Source organism: Myotis nattereri, assembly GCF_964212035.1.
Source record: "Myotis nattereri genome assembly, chromosome: 1".
NCBI lineage: Eukaryota > Metazoa > Chordata > Mammalia > Chiroptera > Vespertilionidae > Myotis > Myotis nattereri.
The window spans coordinates 188017745-188039429 of NC_138075.1; the positions used below are offsets into that span (position 1 = coordinate 188017745).

A 21685-nucleotide genomic window follows, 5' to 3' on the forward strand; every position below is an offset into this window, starting at 1 on the left:
TGAGGTATGATTCTTCTATTCCTGCCTTGCTGAGAGTTTTTATCAAGAAAGGGTGTTGAATTTTGTCGAAAGCTTTTTCTGCATCAATTGTTTTGACTATGTGGTTTTTATCTCTCAATTTGTTTATGTGATGTATCACATTTATTGATTTGCGGATATTGTACCATCCTTGCACCCCTGGGATAAATCCTACTTGGTCATGGTGTATCATCTTTCTGATGTATTGCTGGATCCAATTTGCTAGAATTTTGTTGAGTATTTTGGCATCTATGTTCATGAGGGATATTGGCCTATAATTCTCTTTCATTGTGTTGTCTCTATCTGGTTTTGGTATTAGGGTGATGCTGGCTTCATAAAATGAGCTGGGAAGTGTTCCTTCCTCTTGAAGTTTCTGGAATAGTCTGAGGAGGATATGTTTTAGTTCTTCCTTGAATGTTTGGTAAAACTCCCCTGTGAAGCCATCTGGCCCTGGGCTTTTGTTTGCTTGGAGCTTTTTGATGACTGCTTCAATTTCTTCCATAGTTATTGGCCTGTTGAGATTTTTAGAATCCTCTGGATTGATTTTTGGAAGATTGTATTTTTCAAGGAATATGTCCATTTCCTCCAGGTTGTCTAGTTTGTTAGAGTAGAGTTGTTCATAGTATTTTTTAACAATTCTTTGAATTTCTGTGGGGTCTGTTGTTATTTCGCCTCTTTCATTTCTGATTTTGTTTATTTGAGTCCTCTCTCTTTGCTTCTTGGTGAGCCTGGCTAGAGGCTCGTCAATCTTGTTTATCCTTTCAAAGATCTAGCTCTTGGTTTCATTGATCTTTTGTATTGGTTTTTTTTTTTTTTTTTGGTCTCTATGTCATTTATTTCTGCTCTGATCTTTATTATCTCCTTTCTTCTGCTCACTCTAGGCTTTTTTTGTTGTTCTCTTTCTAATTCTTTGAGTTGTAGAGTTAAATGATTTACTATCATTTGTTCTTGTTTTTTGAGGTAGGCCTGTAGTGCTATAAACTTCCCTCTCAGGACTGCTTTCATTGTGTCCCATAGATTTTGGATTGTTGTACTGTTATTGTCATTAGTTTCCAGGGTGTTTATAATTTCTTTTTTGATCTCACTGGTAACCCAATCATTATTTAGTAACATGCTATTCAGCTTCTAAGTGTTTGAGATTTTTGGGTTGGTTTTTTGTGGTTTATTTCTAATATTATGCCATTGTGATCTGAGAAGATGCTTGGTATGATTTCAATCTTCTTGAATTTGGGGAGACTTTGCTTGTGACCCAATATGTGGTCTATTTTTGAAAATGTCCCATGTGCACTTGAGAAGAACGTATATTCCGTGGCTTTGGGGTGAAATGTTCTGAAGATGTCAATTAAGTCCATCTGATCTAGTGAGTCATTTAAGATTGCTGTTTCTTTGCTGATTTTTTTTCTAGAAGATTTATCCAGTGATGTCAGTGGTGTGTTTAAGTCCCATACTCTGATTGTGTTGTTATTGATCTCTCCCTTGTTATTTTCCAGGAGGATTTTTATGTATGTCAGTGCTCCTGCATTGGGTGCATATATGTTTATAAGGGTTATATCCTCTTGTTGTATTGATCCCGTTAGTATTATTAAGTGGCCTTCCTTATCTCTTGTTATGGCCTTCACTTTGAGGTCTATTTTGTCAGATATAAGCATTGCTACCCTAACTTTTTTTTCATTTCCATTTGCCTGAAAGATATTTTTCCATCCCTTCACTTTCAGTCTGTGTGAGTCCCTTTTTCTGAGGTGGGTCTCTTGTAGACAGCCTTTATATGGTGTCTTTTGATTGGAGCATTTAGTCCGTTTACATTTTTTTTATTATTATTATTATTAATAGTTAAGGTATTACAAATGTGTCCTCATCCCCCCCTTTAACCCCCAACCTCCCCCCCACACACAAACTCATGCTCCCATCCCCCCGTTGTCCATGTCCATTGGTTTGGCTTATATACATGTATACAAGTCCTTCTGTTGATCTCTTCCCCTTACCCCCGCCCTCCCCTACTTTCCTTCTGGGGATTGATAGCCTGATCGCTGTTTCTCAGTCTTTGGGTCTGTCCTTTTTCATCAGTCTGTGTTGTTCTCTATAATCCACAAATGAGTGAGATCATGTGGTATTTATCTTTCTCTGACTGGCTTATTTCACTTAGCATAATGCTCTCCAGTTCCATCCATGCTGTTGCAAAAGGCAAGAGTTCCTTTTTTTTTACCGCAGCATAGTATTCCATTGTGTAGATGTACCACAGTTTTCTAATCCACTCATCTGCTGATGGGCACTTAGGCTGTTTCCAAATCTTAGCTATGGTGAATTGTGCTGCTATGAACATAGGGGTGCATATATCCTTTCTAATTGGCGTTTCTGGTTTCTTGGGATATATTCCTAGGAGTGGGATCACAGGGTCAAATGGGAGTTCCATTTTTAGTCTTCTGAGGTAGCTCCATACTGTTCTCCACAGTGGCTGCACCAGTCTGCATTCCCACCAGCAGAGCAGAAGGGTTCCTTTTTCTCCACATCCTCTCCAACACTTGTTGTTTGTTGATTTGTTGATGATAGCCATTCTGACAGGTGTGAGATGATAACGCATTGTCGTTTTGATTTGCATCTCTCATATACGTAGTGACTTTGAGCAGGTTTTCATATGTCTTTCTGTCTTCTGTATGTCCTCTTTCGAAAAGTGTCTATCTAGGTCCGTTGCCCATTTTTTTGTTGGATTGTTTATCTTCCTTTTGTTAAGTTTCATGAGATCCCTGTATATGTTGGAAATTAAACCCTTATTGGTGGTATCATTGGTAAATATGTTCTCCCATGTAGTGGGTCTTCTTGTTGTTTTTTTGATGGTTTCCTTTGCTGGGCAAAAGCTCTTTATTTTGATGTAGTCCCATTTGTTTATTTTCTCTTTAGTTTCCATTGCCCTAGGAGCATTATCAGAGAAGAAATTTCTTCGGCATATGTTTGCGATTTCACTGCCTGTGGATTCCTCTAGTATTTTTATGGTTTCCCGTCTTACGTTTAAGTCTTTTATCCATTTTGAGTTTATTTTTGTGTATGGTGTGAGTTGGTGATCTAGTTTCATCCTTTTGCATGTATCTGTCCAATTTTCCCAACACCATTTATTGAAGAGACTGTCTTGACTCCATTGTATGCTCTTGCCTCCTTTGTCGAATATGAATTGGGCATAGTGGTTTGGGTCGATTTCTGGGGTCTCTATTCTATTCCATTGATCTATATGTCTGTTCTTGTGCCAGTACCAAGCTGTTTTAAGAACAGTGGCTTTGTAATACAGTTTGATATCTGGTATTGAGATCCCACCTACTTTGTGTTTTCTCAGGATTGCTGCAGCTATTCGGGGTCTTTTTTTATTCCAGATGAATTTTTGGAACGTTTGTTCTAGATTTGTGAAATATGCCGTTGGTAATTTAATGGGGATTGCATTGAATCTATAAATTGCTTTGGGTAGTATGGACATTTTGATGATGTTGATTCTACCAATCCATGAACACGGTATATTCTTCCATCTGTTTATGTCTTCCTCTATCTCTTTTTTCAGTGTCCTGTAGTTTTCAGCATATAAGTCTTTTACTTCCTTAGTTAAGTTTATTCCTAGGTATTTTAATTTTTTTGGTGCAATGGTAAATGGGATTGCTTCTGTAGTTTCACTTTCTGTAAGTTCACTATTGGTGTAAAGAAATGCCATGGATTTCTTAGCATTAATTTTGTATCCTGCTACATTGCCGAATTCATTTATTAAGCCTAATAATTTTTTGATGGAGTCTTTAGGGTTCTGTATGTACAGTATCATGTCATCTGCAAATAAGGACAGTTTTACTTCTTCTTTTCCAATCTAGATGCCTTTTATTTCTTCTTCGTGTCTGATCGCAATGGCTAATACTTCCAGTACTATGTTGAACAGGAGTGGTGAGAGGGGGCATCCCTGTCTTGTTCCTGTTTTTAGGGGGAATGGTTTTAGTTTTTTCCCATTGATTATGATGTTGGCTGTGGGTTTGTCATATATGGCTTTTATTATGTTGAGGTATGATCCCTCAATTCCTATCTTGCTGAGAGTTTTTATCAAGAAAGGGTGTTGGATTTTGTCAAATGCTTTTTCCGCATCAATTGATATGACTATGTGGTTTTTTTCTCTCAATTTGTTTATGTGATGTATCACGTTTATTGATTTGCGGATATTGTACCATCCTTGCATCCCTGGGATAAATCCTACTTGGTCATGGTGTATGATCTTTTTGATGTACTGCTGGATCCGATTTGCTAGGATTTTGTTGAGGATTTTGGCATCTATGTTCATGAGGGATATTGGCCTATAATTCTCTTTCATTGTATTGTCTTTATCGGGTTTTGGGATTAGGGTGATGTTGGCTTCATAGAATGAGCTGGGAAGTGTTCCTTCCTCTTGGATATTTCGACATAGTCTGAGGAGGATAGGTTTTAGGTCTTTCTTGAATGTTTGGTAAAACTCCCCTGTGAAGCCATCTGGCCCCGGGCTTTTGTTTGCTGGAAGCTTTTTGATTACTGCTTCGATTTCCTCCATAGTTATTGGCCTATTGAGATTTTTAGATTCTTCCTGGTTAAGTTTTGGAAGGTTGTATTTATCTAGGAACATGTCCATTTCCTCCAGGTCGTCTAGTGTGTTGGAGTAGAGTTGTTCATAGTATTTTCTAACAATCCTTTGTATTTCTATGGGGTCTGTTGTTATTTCTCCTCTTTCATTTCTGATTTTGTTTATTTGGGTCCTCTCTCTTTGTTTCTTGGTGAGCCTGGCTAGAGGTGTATCAATCTTGTTTATCCTTTCAAAGAACCAGCTCTTGGTTTTGTTGATCTTTTGTATTGTTTTTTTGGTCTCTATGTCGTTTATCTCCGCTCTGATCTTTGTTATTTCCTTCCTTCTGCTTACAGTGGGCTTTTTTTGTTGCTCTCTTTCTAATTCTTCGAGTTGTAGAGTTAGGTCATTTATTCTCATTGTTTCTTGTTTCTTGCAGTAGGCTTGTAGAGCTATGAACTTCCCTCTCAAGACTGCTTTTGCTGTGTCCCATAGGTTTTGGATTGTTGTGTTTTCATTGTCATTTGTTGCCATGATGTTTTTTATTTCTTCTTTGATTTCACTGGTGACCCAGTCGTTGTTTAATAGCATGCTATTTAGTCTCCATGTGTTTGATTTTTTTGGATTGTTTTTGTTGTAGTTGATTTCCAGTTTTATGCCTTTGTGGTCTGAAAAGATACTTGATATGATTTCAATTTTCTTGAATTTGAAGAGACTTTGTCTGTGACCCAATATATGGTCTATCTTTGAAGATGACAAATGTGCACCTGAGGAGAATGTATATACTGTGGCTTTGGGGTGAAATGTTCTGAAGATGTCAATTAATTCCATCTGATCTAGTGAGTCATTTAGGATTGATGTTTCTTTGCTGAATTTCTGTTTAGAGGATTTGTCCAGTGGCGATAATGGGGTGTTAAGGTCCCCTACTATGATTGTATTGCTGTCAATCTCTCCCTTGATCTTCTCCAGAAGCTTTCTTACGTATTTGGGTGCTCCTATATTGGGTGCATATATATTTACCAGAGTTATTTCTTCTTGTTGGACTGCTCCCTTTAGTATTATGAAGTGGCCTTCTTGATCTCTTTGTATGTCCTTCACTTTGAGATCTAATTTGTCAGATATAAGTATTGCTACCCCGGCTTTTTTTTTCACTTCCATTGGCCTGAAAAACCTTTTTCCATCCCTTCACCATCAGTCTGTGTGCGTCTTTTTTCCTGAGGTGGGTTTCCTGTAGACAGCAGATATATGGGTCATGTTTTCTTATCCACTCATTTACCCTATGCCTTTTGACTGGGGAATTTAATCCATTTACATTTAAAGTTATTATTGATAGAAACTTGTTAGTCACCATTTTTGTTCTTTACTGCTGCGTTTCTTCTTTGTTTCCTGTTTTTTCTATTTACAGCAGACCCTTTAGCATTTCTTGCATTGCTGGTTTGGTTGTAATAAACTCCCGTAGACCATTTTTGTCTGTGAAGCTCCTGATTTGACCCTCAATTTTGATTGATAGCCTCGCTGGGTATAGTATTCTTGGATTCAGACCCTTCCTTTGCATGACTTTGTATATTTCATTCCATTCCCTTCTTGCCTGATGTGTTTCTGTTGAGAAATCGGTCGCTAGTCTGATGGGGGATCCTTTGTAGGTAACTTTCTGTCTCTCTCTGGCTGCTTTTAAGATTCTTGCTTTGTCGTTGGTGTTTGCCAATTTAATTATTATGTGCCTTGGTGTCGGTCTTTTCGGGTTCATTTTGTTTGGGACTCTGTGAGCTTCTTGGATTTGTGTGAGTTTTTTCCTCCCTATATCAGGGAAATTTTCTGTTACTATTTTTTCAAACAGGTTTTCTATTCCTTGCTCAGTTTCCTCTCCTTCTGGCACCCCTATTATTCGGATGTTGTTTCATTTAGCATTGTCCCAGAGTTCTCTTAGGCTCTCTTCCTGCTTTTTAATTTTTTTTTCTAGAAGCTGTTCTGTTTGGGTATTTTTTCTACCTTGTCTTCTAGCTCGCTGATACGGTCCTCTGCTTCTTCTAGTCTACTGTTGATGCTTTCTATTGAGTTCTTTATGGCAGTGATGTCGTTTTTCATTTCTTCTTGGTTTCTCTTCATTTCCTCTTGGTTCTTCTTCATTTCCTCTTGGTTCCTACACATATTGTTGAATTGGTCTTCCATTCTTTTCATCCACCTTATGGCCATTACTCTGAATTCTTTCTCTGACAGGTTGCTTGCCTCCATTGCCTCTATTTCGTTTACTTCCTTTTCTGATGATGCCTGTTTTTCTTTCATATTTGGGTTGGTTCTTTGTTTCACCATGATTTCTCTTCTCAAGGTGTTTGGTTATGTAGATCTCTCTCTGTTGCGCTGATTCAAAGGCACAAAATACAACACAACAAGGCACAACGTACAAGGCACCGAACTAAATGCATTCACAATATTAATAACCCCACATAAAGGTGACCCCCCGAGAGAAGAGAATTAGGGGATAAAGAAGAAAAAAGAGAAAAATATTAGAGAGAAAAATAAAAAAACAAAAAGGAGTGCCAAAATAAGATTGGGAAAAGGGAGAGAAAAAAAAAACACAAAAAGACCAAAAACAAAAACAAAAAAAACACAACAACAACAAAAAAAAATAAGAGAATGAAATAGAGGTGGGGAAGAGGCTATTTGTATGGGGAGAGCAAGGGATTGGAAATTAGATATATAAGTAGGGTGAAATTTAGACAGTGGGTAGAAAGAAGGAATAGGTAAAATCCAAAGCAGGAATAGGGTAAGAGAAACAGGACAACAAAAGGGGAAAAGTGAGGAAGAGAGTTTTGGCTTAAGGGTAAATGTGAGATAGAGAGAAATGATGCTAAAGGAACGATGAAAATAGAGTGTAGAACACTAATCCCAAAATAAAATAAAGAAAAATAAAATAAAAAAAATAATAAAAAATAAAATGACACTTGAAAAAATGGTAAAAGGATAGCAATAATACTGGTTAAAAAAATGTAGTAATTAAAAAGGTAAAATCAGGTGATGAAAAAAATAAAAAATAAAAAAATAAATAAAATAGGTTCTTAATGAAATGGTGAAAAAAGAATTAAAAAATATATATATATAAAAATATTCGGAAGTGAAGGTGCTTCAGATCTTCCACTCTTCTTTTTGGCACGCCTCAGTCCTGCCAGGCATTCAGGGGAGTGTTGAACTTCCCTGCGATACACTGTCCCTCCGTGCAGTAAACCACAGACCTGATTTTAAGGCAGGTTGTATTTTTTTACCAGACTGCCTTTATTTGTGATCGTAAAAGAGACAGTTCGTGGCTCTGCCTCTGGGTGGCAGTGTGTCTGGATTTACCACCGAGGCTCTAAGTCCTCTCTATCAGTAGGGTTTTGTCCTCTATGGTATTTGGAACTGATTCGGGAAAGACCACTGCCCAGAGCTGGTTCCTTGCCACTGTCCGCTGTTTCCCAGGCTCCCCAAAAAGAACTTTCCCCTACAGGCTCTGCGAATGACCCCAACTGGGGAATCCCATGCGCTGGGTTTAATAATCAAATGCACGGATCTAAGGGGAACTGTAACAAGAGCCTGATAGTTGTGCGAATTCGCAAGCCTCCACCTTCCAGGTCTGCGCACAGTCTCCGCGCGCAGTCTCCGCGCGCCCACTCGCCCCTGGCACCAAGCAGCCAGCAGATTGGCAAAGTCCAAGGCTGCTCCTTTACATCCAGTCCAGCTATGGGCTCATTTTTCGCGTTCCCTTCTGCCAGCAGCCCTGTGGGGCCCCTTCCCCACTCGCGGGTCACGCTGGTTCCAGCGGCTGCGGACTCTGTGGGGCGCAGATTCCGCCCCGCGCGCGAGCTCGGTCCTCCCTCCAACCCGAACTGCAAACCGCACCTTTAGGGGATGTCCAACCTTTCCGTGAGAAGAAGCAGTGCTCGTCTGAGTTCACGCAGTCACGCTGCTTGAGATCCCTTGTTTCCAGGTTAGTAGCTGGTCTCTGGATGCCGGCAACAACCACCCAAGATGGCGCAGTCTCCACTGCTTAGCTGGCGCACCAGGAGAGGCTTCAGCCGCAGTCTCCAACTGTCCTTTTTTTTCCCTGGGGGGTTCTCAGTCTTTCCTAGCTGCAGACAATCTCTCAGCTGAAAATCCTCTACCTATTCGGGCTGAATGTTACCCGTTTCAGCTGCTCACACTTATCTGCTCCAGGACAAGGCACAGGACACGTCCGCTTATACCTCCGCCATTTTCCGAGCCCCCCTAGTCCGTTTACATTTAAAGTTATTATTGAAAGGTACTTGCTTGTATTCATTTCTATTTTTGTGCCTGTGTTCCTTCTTACCTTTATATTTCTTCTTTTTACAGCATTCCCTTTAGCATTTCTTTGTCTTGTACATTTGCCATCCTTATTATGACGTGTGTTGGTGTGGGTCTTTGGGGGTTCATCTTGCTTGGGACTCTCTGTACTTGTGTAACTTTTTTCTTCCCCATATCTGGGAAGTTTTCTGTCATTATTTCTTCAAATAGATTTTCTAATCCTTGCTGCTCTTCTTGTCCTTCTGGAAGCCCTATTATGCATATGTTACTTCGTTTCATGTTGTCCCAAAGCTCCCTTAGGCTCTCCTCCTGCTTTTTAATTTTTTTCTCCAGTTGCTGTTCAGATTGAGCTTGTTTCTCTACCTTATCACTAATTTGGTCCTCTGCTTCTTCTAGTCTGCTGTTGAAACCTTCCATGGTGTTTTTGATTGTAGCTATATCACTTTTCATTTCTTCCTGATTCTTGCATAGGTTGTTGATTTTCTCATCCATCCGGTGAATGAATTGTACAACCATTACTCTGAATTCTTTTTCTGTCATGTTGCATGCTTCAATTTCATTAATTTCCTTTCTTGGTGACTCCTCATTTTCTTTCCTCTGGGTGTTGTGCCGTCTCTTCATTCTGATTATCTCCCGATGGCTCAAAATGTCGAGTTGCATGGGCCTGGGCCGTGTGCAGTGGGAGCCTCACACCACCCTAGTGTCACTGAAGAGCTCTGACACTAAGATGTGCGGTTGTTGTGGGTTGGTGGGAACGAGGATCACTCAGAGTCAGTGTTGCCAGTGCTCAATGTGGCCTCGTGTGCACCCTTAGAATCAGGGACCTTGCCTGCACCATGCTGAAACAGAGACCCCCCTGGAGTGTGTTGAAAATCAGAGCCCCCTAGCGTGCACCAAGAGTCAGAATTCCCCAAGAATCCAGTATCAGAGTCTCTGTTGCTTCGCGCAACTTCACATTGAGAATCAGGGTCCCTGTGTGCCCATGCACCAAGAATTGGAGTAACTGGCTCTTAGTATGAATGCACAGGGAATCAGGGATCCCAGGTGCAGGTGATAAGAAACACAGTCAAGTCACTGGTGCTTGGTGCTGCCTCCTGCCCAGAGAATCTGGGTCCTTGGGAGCGGGACAAATTCCTGGTGTTCGCACATTAGCTCCCAGGCCAGGGCTCCCGTAGCCGGCACTGAGCGCAGGATCAGTTACTGGTGTTAGCATGTTAGCCTCCAGGCCAGGGCACCTATAGCTGGCACTGTGCAGGACCAGTTCCAAGGTGCTCGCGCACTTCCAGGCTAAAGTTCCTGTAGCAGCACTGAGGCCCGGGCAAGGGGTGGGTCTATCAGTTACTATGGCACTGCCCATGAGCCTGTGGGGTGGGGGATGGGCTCTGTTAGTCACGGATCTGCCGCGGGGATTTCTGGACTTTTGGTGTCCATGGGTCTGTAGCTGTGGTCACAGGTCTCTGTCCCCAGTGGCTGCAGGGTCCTGGTATGAGTCTGAGATCAGACTGGGTGATGCTGAGGCCAGGATCCTAGTCTCGAGCAGCTCTGTTTCTCAAGATGGAGCAGTCGCTGTGCCCCTGCTGGCCACCCAGGAGTGTCCGAGCAGGGAGAAGGGCTCCGCCATCTAAGACTGCCCGGTTTAGCAGCCCCTTAGAAGACCTGCAAAATCTAACTGTCCCTAGCTCATACACACACACACCACACACATCCACACACTCCTCTATCACTTCCTTGTGCTCTCACACTCTCTCCCTCTCTACCTTCCTGCCGGTCGCCATTTTTTCTTCCCCAGTATGTGGATTTTTAGCCTGTAAGTCTGAAAGGACCACAAGCTCTTCTGCAGCTCTTTACTAGCATTTGCCAACACCCATGGACTAATTTGAATACTTTTTCTCCCTGCACCATTTTCTATCCCACTCACTGTCCTGCCTTCCACCACTCTTAGATGAATGGATGTTGTAATTCTAGCTAATTTGTGGACCTGTTATTTTTGTTGTTTTCTGTGAGGCACATATATTGGATGTGGGAGGTAAAAAAGCACCTCAGTTTTTCCTGGTCACTGCCTTTATAGCCATTACTATCTTGTTTCTTGTCACTCAGGTTAGGTTTTGGTCTCTTGCTCCACTGCAAAAAATAAATAAATCAATAAAACAGAATAAATCCTGAAGACATGGAACAGGAGGAAAGACCACACAGCCATATCTGCAGTGTTTTGAGGAGTGATTTTTCTTCCCCTTGAAGGGAAAAAGCTTTTTCAACGGGTACATTTGAAGTTGCCCAACTACAAGATGTACCAATTTGGGATGAGTGCTACTGCAGTACAGAATGCTCAGAGAACCTGAACTGTTAAACTCTAGAGGTCTGAAACTTACTGTTGGCCACCATCGAATCTGTCTGGGGTTTCAAAGGAATATTGGGTGCTGCAAATAGGAGCCAAAGGGGTAAATTTATTAAATCCATTAAACCTGTCATTGGTTACTGTTTTCTTGCAACTTTAAAGAAACTGAAAAAGGGGGGAGGGGCAGATGTCAAAACACTTGTCCCAATTTTATTTTTTGAAATATATTTTTATTTATTTCAAAGAGGTAGGGAGATCAAGAGAGATATAGAAACATCATTGATCAACTGCCCTCTGCACACCCACAACTGGGGATTGAGCCTGCAACCCAGGCATGTGCCTTTGACCTGAAACAAAACTGCTACCCTTTAGTCCGCAGGCCAATGCTCTGTCCACGGATCCAAACCAGCTAGGGCACTTGTCCAATTTTAAAATGCCACAATTAAACATGAGCTAGCTTCCATCAATCAATCAATCAATCAATCAATCAATAAATACATATAGTAAATACATATTGTTGTGTATCTTCGCATGGAATCTAATAACTATGACAAAAACAGTATGACATGTTTTTGTGTCATCATCATTGCCTAACTATTCATCTACCTTTTGCTTTTTCCTCTTGTGCTCCAGATGCTATGACTGTTTTTACTTTCAGATGGAGGAGTTATATTTTAACTTCCTAATTGATTTCCCTTTGCACGTAAGCATGAGCCAGGGTAAAGGGATCAGCCATTTGAAAAGAAGCCTGTGTGCCACCAGGATGCCTATGAAGTGGATTTCAGTTCTGCTGCTGCTACAGCTGAGTGGTCACTTCAGCCCTGGGAGTTGTGGAAAGGTGCTGGTGTGGCCCACAGAATACAGCCACTGGATCAACATGAAGACCATCCTGGATGCACTTGTCCAGAGAGGTCATGAAGTGACTGTTCTGACATCTTCAGCTTCAATTCTTGTTGATCCCAATAAACCATCTGCTATTCAATTTGAGGTTTTTCCTACATCTTTAACAAAAGATGATATGGTTTCTTTTTTCATGCGGCTGATCAATAAATGGACATATGATCTGCCAAAAGATACGTTTTGGACACATTTTTCACTAATGCAAGAAATGTTTTGGGAAGGTTCTGACTTCATTGAAAAGCTCTGTAAAGATGCTGTTTTTAATAAGAAACTTATGACAAAACTACAGGAGTCAAGGTTTGATGTTGTTCTTGCAGATGCCGTTGGAGCATGTGGTGAGCTGCTGGCTGAGCTACTTAACATACCTTTTGTGTACAGTCTCCGCTTCTCTCCTGGCTATAAAATTGAAAAGTACAGTGGAGGACTGCCATTCCCTCCATCCTACGTACCTGTTGTCTTTTCAGAATTAAGTGATCAGATGACATTCATAGAGAGGGTGAAAAATATGGTCTATGTGCTGTATTTTGACTTCTGCCTGCAAACATATAATCAGAAGAAGTGGGATCAATTTCTGAACGAAGTACTAGGTAAGCTATGTTTTTCCTTGGTAGCATGAAGTCCTAACTTTCACAGTGCTTTGGAAGATCAGTTGGTATAAATATTGAGAGGAATTTATCTTTTATAAGTGCAATGATTAAATAATCTATAAGAATAAAAACATAATATGCTAATTAGACCAGACAGCTGAACGACCTTCCAGATGACCTTCCGGACGAAGCTGGGTCCGTGTTGGCTGAGTCAAGCTGCCACAGCTGCGAGGGCCAAGCTCTTCCATGAATTTCATGCATCGGGGCTCTAATAATATATAATGATCTTTTAATCTCACAAACACAGGGAGAGTGTTCCTCCCAAAAATATATATACTCTTTTTTCTGATAGCTCAGTTGATGTTTCTTTATTTTCAGATTTAACCCATTGGAGTTAATAATGATTCAAAGTGTGTCTATATTTGTGGGACACCCTATATTACAGAAATGCTTAAATTATAAGGTTAATTTCAACCCTGGCTACACTAGTATGGGATACTCCAGGAAGTTAGAGACCCCAAATTGAAGCACTGAGGAGTTCCATCAGCAATCACATACCCATTCTTCTTTGTTTGTTTGTAATAGGCTTCATTTTTTAGAAGAGTGTTAGGTCCACAGCAATATTAAGTAGAGATTTCCCATATATGCCCTGCCTCCTTATTGTCAACATTCCCCAGCAGAGAAGTATATTTGTTACAATTGATGAAAATATACTGAATTATTATTATTATGTAACGTCCATAGTTTATAATATGGTTCACTCTTGGCATTGTATATTCTGTGATTTTTGGACAAATTTATAATGTCATGTATCCACCATTATAGTATTGTAAAGAGTAGTTTAACTGCCCTAAAAATCCTCTGGGCAGTGGCTCTGTCCATTTATCCTTCATATCAATTTTACTATAATATTTTTCTTCAATAAATGCATTAGAAATTTCACTAAATATTTTCATCAAAGCACAAATGTAAATTGAGGAATTACATAGTTTTAACACAATGTCTATGGACCATTGGGGAAATTGTTTCTATTTGTTTCTCCTCAGTTTTCTTATTTAAAAATTATACTGTTTTGCCTTACTACCTGCAGGAGTCTTTGACAATGGAGAAATATGACTCTCAGATAAGAACCTATAACTCACAGTTTTTAATGATTACATTGCTTCACTAAGGGCTTATAAATCATCTGTTTTAAAGGCCTAAAATCTTGTTGAAGGGTAGATAATCAAGTTAAAAGTCTATATTTTTTCAAAAACTATATTTCTCTATTATAGACAAAATTAAGGGTGAGCACATCTATTTCCATACTTTATGAAAGCTTTCCAGCTGTTTTTGGCAAATATTTTTATTTCACATACAAATATTCTTAAGCTCTGAACATGAACCAAATGCAATAGTGGCCATACTCTCAAAGATCTCACAATTTACTTGTAAAATCTAGAAATAAGGGAATAGCTTGCTAAATAGAATCTAGACTGAGTATTCTAGGGAAAGGCATTTCTGTGTGTATGGTAGGGTTGATTGTCTAAAGAGTTGAAATCACTGTTTACATTTGCATTCGTTAATTTTGAAGTTTTACAGAGTAAACAAATGTATACATAACTCTTTAGTGCTTAAATAAATGTGTATGATTCTGAATGTACTGATGTGATATTAGAGATAAAAGTCTATATAAATAATGTGTGTGAATACTGTATTTTCAAGCCAATCACTTTTATTTGTATTTATTTATTTTTAAAATATGTTTTTTTATTAATTTCAAAGAGAGAGAATGGGATAGGGAGAGAGAAAAACATTGATGTGAGAGAGAAACATTGATCAGTTGCCTCCTGTGCAGGGACCAAACCTGCAACCTGAGCATGTGTCCTGACGGGGAATCAAACCAGCAACCTTTCAGAGCACGGGACGACCCTAAACCAACTGAGCCACACCAGCCAGGGCTAAGCCAATCATTTTTTAAATAATTTTTTGTCTTTAATTTTTAACATAAATATTATGCATGCATTTATGGTACAGGGGTCATAAGGAAATTTTCTTTTTTTAATTCTTTATTGTTGAAAGTATTACATATAGTATTACATATGTCTCCTTTTTCCCCCACTGACATTTCCCCAGCTACATGGGGAACCCCAAGCACATGCCCTCACCCACCTAGTGTCTGTGTTCATTGGTTATGCTCATATGCCTGCATACAAGTTCTTTGGTTGATCTCTTACATATCCACCTCCCCTATTTCCCCCTCCCTGCCTTCCCTTCTGAAGTCTGACAGTCTGTTTGATGCTTCTTTGTCTCTGGATTTATTTTTGTTCATCAGTTTTTGTTTATTATATTCCACAAATGAGTGAGATCATGTGATATTTATCTTTCTCCAAGTGGCTTATTTCACTTGGCATAATGCTCTCCAGGTTCATCCCTGCTGTTGTGAATGCTATGAGTTCTTCTTTTTTTACAGCAGCATAGTATTCCATTGTGTAGATGTACCACCGTTTTTTAATCCACTCATCTGCTGATGGGGACTTAGGCTGTTTCCAAATCTTAGCTAATGTAAAATGAACACAGGAGTGCATATGTCCTTTCTGATTGGTGTTTCTGTTTTCTTGGGATATATTCCTACAAGTGAGATTACTGGGTCAAATGGGACTTCCATTTTAATTTTTTTAGGAAACTCCATACTGTCTTCCATAGTGGCTGCACCAGTCTGCATTCCCACCAGCAGTGCATGAGGGTTCCTTTTTCTCCACATCCTCAACAGCACTTGTCATTTGTTGATTTGTTGATAATAGGCATTCTGACAGGTGTGAGATGGTATCTCATTGTCATTTTGATTTGCATCTCTCGGATGATTAGTGACTTTGAGTATGTTTTCATCTATCTCCTGGCCTTTAGTATGTCCTATTTTGAAAAGTTTCTATTTAAGTTCTTTGCCCATTTATTTATTGGATTGTTTCTCTTCCTTTTGTTAAGATGTAAGAGTTCCCTATAAATTTTGGAGATTGGCCCTTATCAGAGATAAAATTGGCAAATCTGTTTGCCCATGCAGTGGACTTTCTGGTTGTTTTGCTGATGGTTTCTTTTGCTGTACAGAAGCTTTTTATTTTGATGTAGTCCCATTTGTTTATTTTCTCCTTAGTTTCTATTGCCCTAGGGGCTGTATTGGTAAAGATACTGCTACGACATATCTGATATTCTACTGCCTATGGATTCTTCTAAAATTTTTATGGTTTCCCGTCTTAAATTTAAGTCCTTTATTCATTTTGATTTTATTTTTATGTTTAGTGGTCTAGTTTCATTTTTTTGCATGTGTCTGTCCAATTTTTCCAACACCCTTCATTGAAGAGACTGTCTTGACTCCACTGTATGCTCTTGCCTCCTTTGTCAAATATTTATTGAACATAATGGCTTGGGTCGAATTCTGGGTTCTCTGTTCTGTTCCATGGCTCTATATATCTGTTCTTGTGCCAGTACCAGGCAATTTTGAAAAGAGTGTAAGCCAATCACTTTTAAACATCTTTGGCTACATTACTCTAAGCTCCTTTCAGAAAATTACCTGTTATATTCACATTACACTATTCTCATTTTCACTATCTTTATTTTATTTTATTTTTCCCCTTCAGGAAAACCCATTACATTATTTGAGTTAATGGGGAAAGCTGAAATGTGGCTTATTCGAACCTACTGGGATTTTGAATTCCCTCGCCCACTCTTGCCACATTTTGAATTTGTTGGAGGCCTCCACTGCAAGCCTGCTAAGCCTCTGCCTAAGGTAAAACTATTCATGTTTGTTCTACTTTGATTATTTTGCACTTTCAGTGGGAATGATTCTGTGTTCTTCATTTAGATTGTCTGATCACACAGTGAGAGATATGGGAATCTGGGTCAAGTGACCATTAGAAACTCATATATTTCATACTATTTCAAGAATTTGAATGTCATTATCATTACCAAATAAATAATTATATTTGGGAGACTTTGGAAATAGGGTCAGTTAAATTAAGGTCTTCCCTGTTGAACACATAAGAAAGTGTCAATCATTCATTCAAAGACATTCTTAGGGTGACTCACATAGCCAGAGATAAGCACTGGATAAAAGAGAGTCAGTGAAGACACAATTTTTATCCATAAATACCCGACATTCTACTTGGAAAGACAGAATCTATACACATAAATCTATATACATAAAAGCCTAAGTGACCGAATGACCAGTCGACCAGTCGCTATGATGCGCACTGACCACCAGGGGGAAGACGCTCAATGCAGGAGCTACCCCGCAGTGGTCAGTGCACTCCTACAGCAGGAGTGCTGCTAAGCTGACCAACAGGCGCCAGACACCTGACTCACAGCTGGTGAGCGCAGCTGTGCAGTGCGAGCCTATCCCACCTTCATGACAGCACTACTGAGCAGCAGCAGCTGCAGGCATAGGGGGACTTGGATGAGCAGGAGCAGTGTGGCCCCTAGCCTGGACTCCTCCCCAGCTGTCTGCCACTTTGTGCACTACTACATCCACCGAGAAGTCCCAGATTGCGAGAGGGCGCAGGCCAGGCTGAGGGACCCAACCGGTGCACAAATCCATGCACCGGGCCTCTAATATTAGTAATAAAAATTTTGTGAAGAGTAGTACAATAAGGAAAGACCACAATGCTAGATAATGTCCAGCAGGGATTACAGAAAATATTTGATATTATTGATAATTAAGTGGGAACTGCAAGCCTAACATAGGATAGCAGAAAGGAATGGTAAGAAAGGAAGACACAAAAGGTAATGCAAGAAAAAGAATAATAATTCCAAAGAAGTCCAAGTTTAGTGTATCAGGAAGAGGCTGAATAAAGAGGCAGATGATGCTGGAGAAGTAAATTAGAGATAAGTAATTATAAGAATTCTGAAGCATCTTGTGAAAGTATTCAGGAGTCAGTGAAAAGGGGCAAAGGGAGTAAAAGGGCAGAGATATGATCAGATTTTCCTTTTTACAAAGCTCTCAAGATGCAATGTTTGGATTGAATTGCATAGGATCAAGAGTGGAAAGGAAAACAAAGAGGAGGTTGTTGCGAGAATTCCAGCAACAAATACTGGAAAACCACACATTAAAGATGTGAATATACCTACTCTTATAGTTATAATATCAACCTCATATTTCTATTCAGTATAAAAAAATTCTATATATATATATACTAGAGGCCTGGTGCACAAAAATTTGTGCACTCAGGGGAAAGGGGGGGGGGGTCCCTCAGCCCGGCCTGTGCCCTCTCGCAGTCTGGGACCCCTCGGGAGATAACGTCCTGCTGGCTTAGGCCCGCTCCCGGGTGGCAGAGGGCAGGCCCAATCCCTAGGTGCAGCCCCTGGTCAGGCTCAGAGCAGGGCCGATTGGGGAGTTGGGGCGCCACCCCCTGTCATGCACAGAGCAGGGCGGATTGGGAGGTTGTGATGCCACCCTGTCACGCTCAGGGTAGGGCCGATTGGGGGGTTGGGACACCACCCCCTGTCACACTCAAGGCAGGGTCCATGGGGAGGTTGCGGCGCCACCCCCTGTCATGCACAGAGCAGGGTCGATCAGGGGGTTGGGGCGCTTCTCCCTGTCATGCACAGAGCAGGGCCCATCAGAGGGTTGGGAAGCTCCCCCCGTCACACACACAGCAGGGTCAATCAGGGGGTTGGGGAGCTCCGCCCTGTCACTCACAGAGTAGGGCTGATAGGGGAGTTGGGGCACCGCCCCCTGTCACAGAGCAGGGTCGATCAGGGGGTTGGGGCGCCGCCACTGTCACACACAGGGCAGGGCCGATGGGGAGGTTATGGCTCTACCCCATCACACACAGAGCAGGACCCGTGGGGGGGTGGGGGGGTGGGGCACCGCCCTCTATCACCCACAGAGCAGGGCCGATCAGGGGGTTGGGGCACCGCCACTCTCACACTCAGGACAGGGCCGATGGGGAGGTTATGGCTCTACCCTGTCACACACAGAGCAGGGCCTGTGGGGGGAGAGGGGGTTGGGGTGCCGCACCCTGTCACACACAGAGCCACAGGGTGATCAGGGGGTTGGGGAGCTCCCCCCTATCAGGCACAGAGCAGGGCCGATAGGGAGGTTGTGGCTCTGCCCCCTGTCACACACAGAGCCGCAGGGCGATCAGGGGGTTTGGGCGCTGCCCCCTGGCACACTGATCCCGGTGCCAGGAGGCCTCATGGCTCCGCTGATCCCGGTGCTGGGAGGCATATTACCTTTTTACTATATAGGATAGAGGCCTGGTGCATGGGTGGGGCTGGCTGGTTTGCCCTGAAGGGTGTCCTGGATCAGGGTGGGGGTCCCCACTGGGGTTCCTGGCCAGCCTGGGTGAGGGGATGATGGCTGTTTTCAGCTGGTCACACACCCTTCAGGGTGGGGGTCTCCACTCGGGTGCCTGGCCAGCCTAGGTGAGGGGATGATGACTATTTGCAGCTGGTCACACCCCCTTCAGGGTTGGGGTCCCCACTGGGGTGCCTGGCCAGTCTGGGTGAGGGGCTGAGGGCTGTTTTCAGGCCGACTGAAGCTCCCAACTGCTCCTTTTTTTCTTTTTTTTTATTCTGGGCCAGCTTTAGCTCTGGCTCCAGCTCTGAGTCTTCTGCTGCTGAAAGAAGGTATCTGGTTTGTTTCAGTTCTATAATCAAAACAATGTATAACTCCAGCTCTGAGATCCCGGGCTCGCTGAAAGCAGGTTTCTGGGGTTTTGTTTAGCTTCTATATTTGTTACAATGTTTCTTAAACTGCAGGCTCAGAGGCCGGCAAAGCAGGCGGGGAACATTGGTTTCCTCCGTCACTGAAGCAAGCAAGCCTCATGTTAGTTTCAAGCTGCCTGGCTGCCTGCCGCCATCTTGGCTGGCAGTTAATTTGCATATCTCGCTGATTAGCCAATGGGAAGGGTAGTGGTTGTACTCTAATTACCATGTTTCTCTTTTATTAGATAGGATATAATACTTACAATGTCTATGGCACATAGTGACACAAAAGTAATATTAACTATTGTTACTATTGTTATTTTTACTGCTGTTAAGAACAGTATTGGCCAGGCCAAGTAGCTCAGTTAGTTAGAGAACTGTCCCAGTGTGCCACGGTTGCAGGTTTGATCCCAATCAGGGCCCATACAAGAAGCAGCCAATGAGTGCATGAATAAATGGCAATAAATGAGGTATCTAGACTACTCAAATGCATAGAAACAAAGTTGAATGATGATAGTCAGTTCCAATTTGCAAGATGAAAAAGTATAGAGATGGGTTGCATAACAATAAGACTATATATACTATAGAACTGTGCATTTAATAATGGTTAAGATGGCCCCTGGCCAGTGTGGCTTAGTTGGTTGGGCACTGTCCCATGCACCAAAGGTTACTGGCTTGATTCCCAGTCAGGGCATATGGCCAGCTTGTGGGCCCCGCCACCTTGAACATGCAGGAGGCAGCCAATAGATGATTCTCTCTGTCTTTCCCTCTCTCTTCTTCTCTCTCGCTAAAAATCAATAAAAATATTTTTAAATACTTAAGATGGTAACTTTATATTTTGTGCATTTTAACACAATTTAAAATAACAAGCACTACACTAATATCTCCTTATAATACTTAATTTTCTCTTTGGCTGTTTATAGCAATCCCTTCAATAGTGTTCACTATGCTATTGCTCTTTTGTGATGGAGAAAATTCTTTCTTCACAGGAAATGGAAGAGTTTGTCCAGAGCTCTGGAGAAAATGGTATTGTGGTGTTTTCCCTGGGGTCGATGGTCACTAACATGACAGAAGAAAGAGCCAATGTGATTGCATCAGCCCTTGCCCAGGTTCCTCAAAAGGTTAGATAAACTACTTTAGAGCAGAAAACTAATGAGTGTGTTAAACTCAGTAAAGGGTCTGATTAAGAAATTTCCACATGAAAGGTAAATTATTAGGATAGCTCCAATTATCTCGGATAACAATTTGAAAAACAAAATAGACATGTCAGGTGCTAAAGTAGTATAGAGGGTCTTTTTGATGGACAATAACTTTGGCATTAACATTCTGGTCACAAAGAAGTATATTTCAAAAGTACAGTGTGAAGTTTGGTTTGATAATAGTATTATAGGGCAGGAACAGATATCACCAAATCCTATCCTGTCATTTGCTTCATTTCCTTGCAGGATTCCTAGAATTCTGTACACACTACAGATGTTCTGAGAATGGACTTAAATTTTAACATTAACCACGGAATGATAACAGTCTGAAAGGCATCTTACAATTTAGACTTTCCAGGTAATCCAGGCCTCTCCTACTTTCCCTGGATTTTGGACTAGGTCTATTCAGTTGCAAGGTGATATTCAGAGTAAGGATGTCTAGAACTCACCAAGCTACATCCAGGTACCTAAGCCAGAAACAAAGTTTTAGAGAAAGAGAAAAAATGGCCTGTAAAACGTGAAGAGAACCTCCCTGGTGGGCTGGGCCCTGCTAAATTCTGAGGCAGGAAGACATAAAAGAAAGGGTGAAGCTGGGTCCAGCCTTCAAGGTGACCCTGTGTTTTATATGTGGCCCCAAAACAACCCATCAGAATAATAACTTCTCCTGATTAAGAAGAAGAAGGAAATGTAATAGTCAACCAGAAGCAAGCCTAACATAGGATAATTTAAAATGCCTCCCCCTTCTCCATAAAATATGATAATAAATCATATTTTCTAATACATAAAATACAATTGTCTGTGTAATTGTAAAATACTTGTAGTTTCCTAACTAATGTAGCTTTCTCCTTAATACCTACGCAAGTTTACTGAGAACCTGAAGTAACGTTAACACACACATAGAAAAGAGATGTTAACCACTTATAAACTAGAATCCAGCTTGCTGGTGGACTTAGAAATTGCTTGACTATTTATCATTAATTAACCGTATTAATCAATGCTGTCAGTACATTGTAGCATGTTTTGTAGTGTTAACAGTCAGTTGAGTAAAATTTACTGTCATTATCATATTTGATCTTTTCAACAGGAAAACTATTATTTATAAAATGCCAATGACTTTTCT

At 41.1% G+C, this 21685-nt stretch overlaps 1 protein-coding gene across 4 annotated transcripts in view; it reads left to right on the forward strand.

The window, feature by feature from the left end:
* LOC308513480 (UDP-glucuronosyltransferase 2B31-like) overlaps nt 1–21685 on the forward strand; it is a gene marked incomplete at both ends in the record, with an annotated part of 65035 nt that overhangs the window by 37628 nt on the left and 5722 nt on the right. For 2 of the 4 annotated variants that reach the window (XM_081083566.1, XM_081083567.1), the window contains one exon: nt 20356–20487. In XM_081083566.1, coding sequence (XP_080939692.1) covers nt 20356–20487 — 132 coding nt within the window. Of the gene's footprint in view, nt 1–11907; nt 12686–16299; nt 16449–20355; nt 20488–21685 lie in introns of those variants that run through there. The other 2 variants (XM_081083563.1, XM_081083565.1) reach the window with 2 other exon arrangements.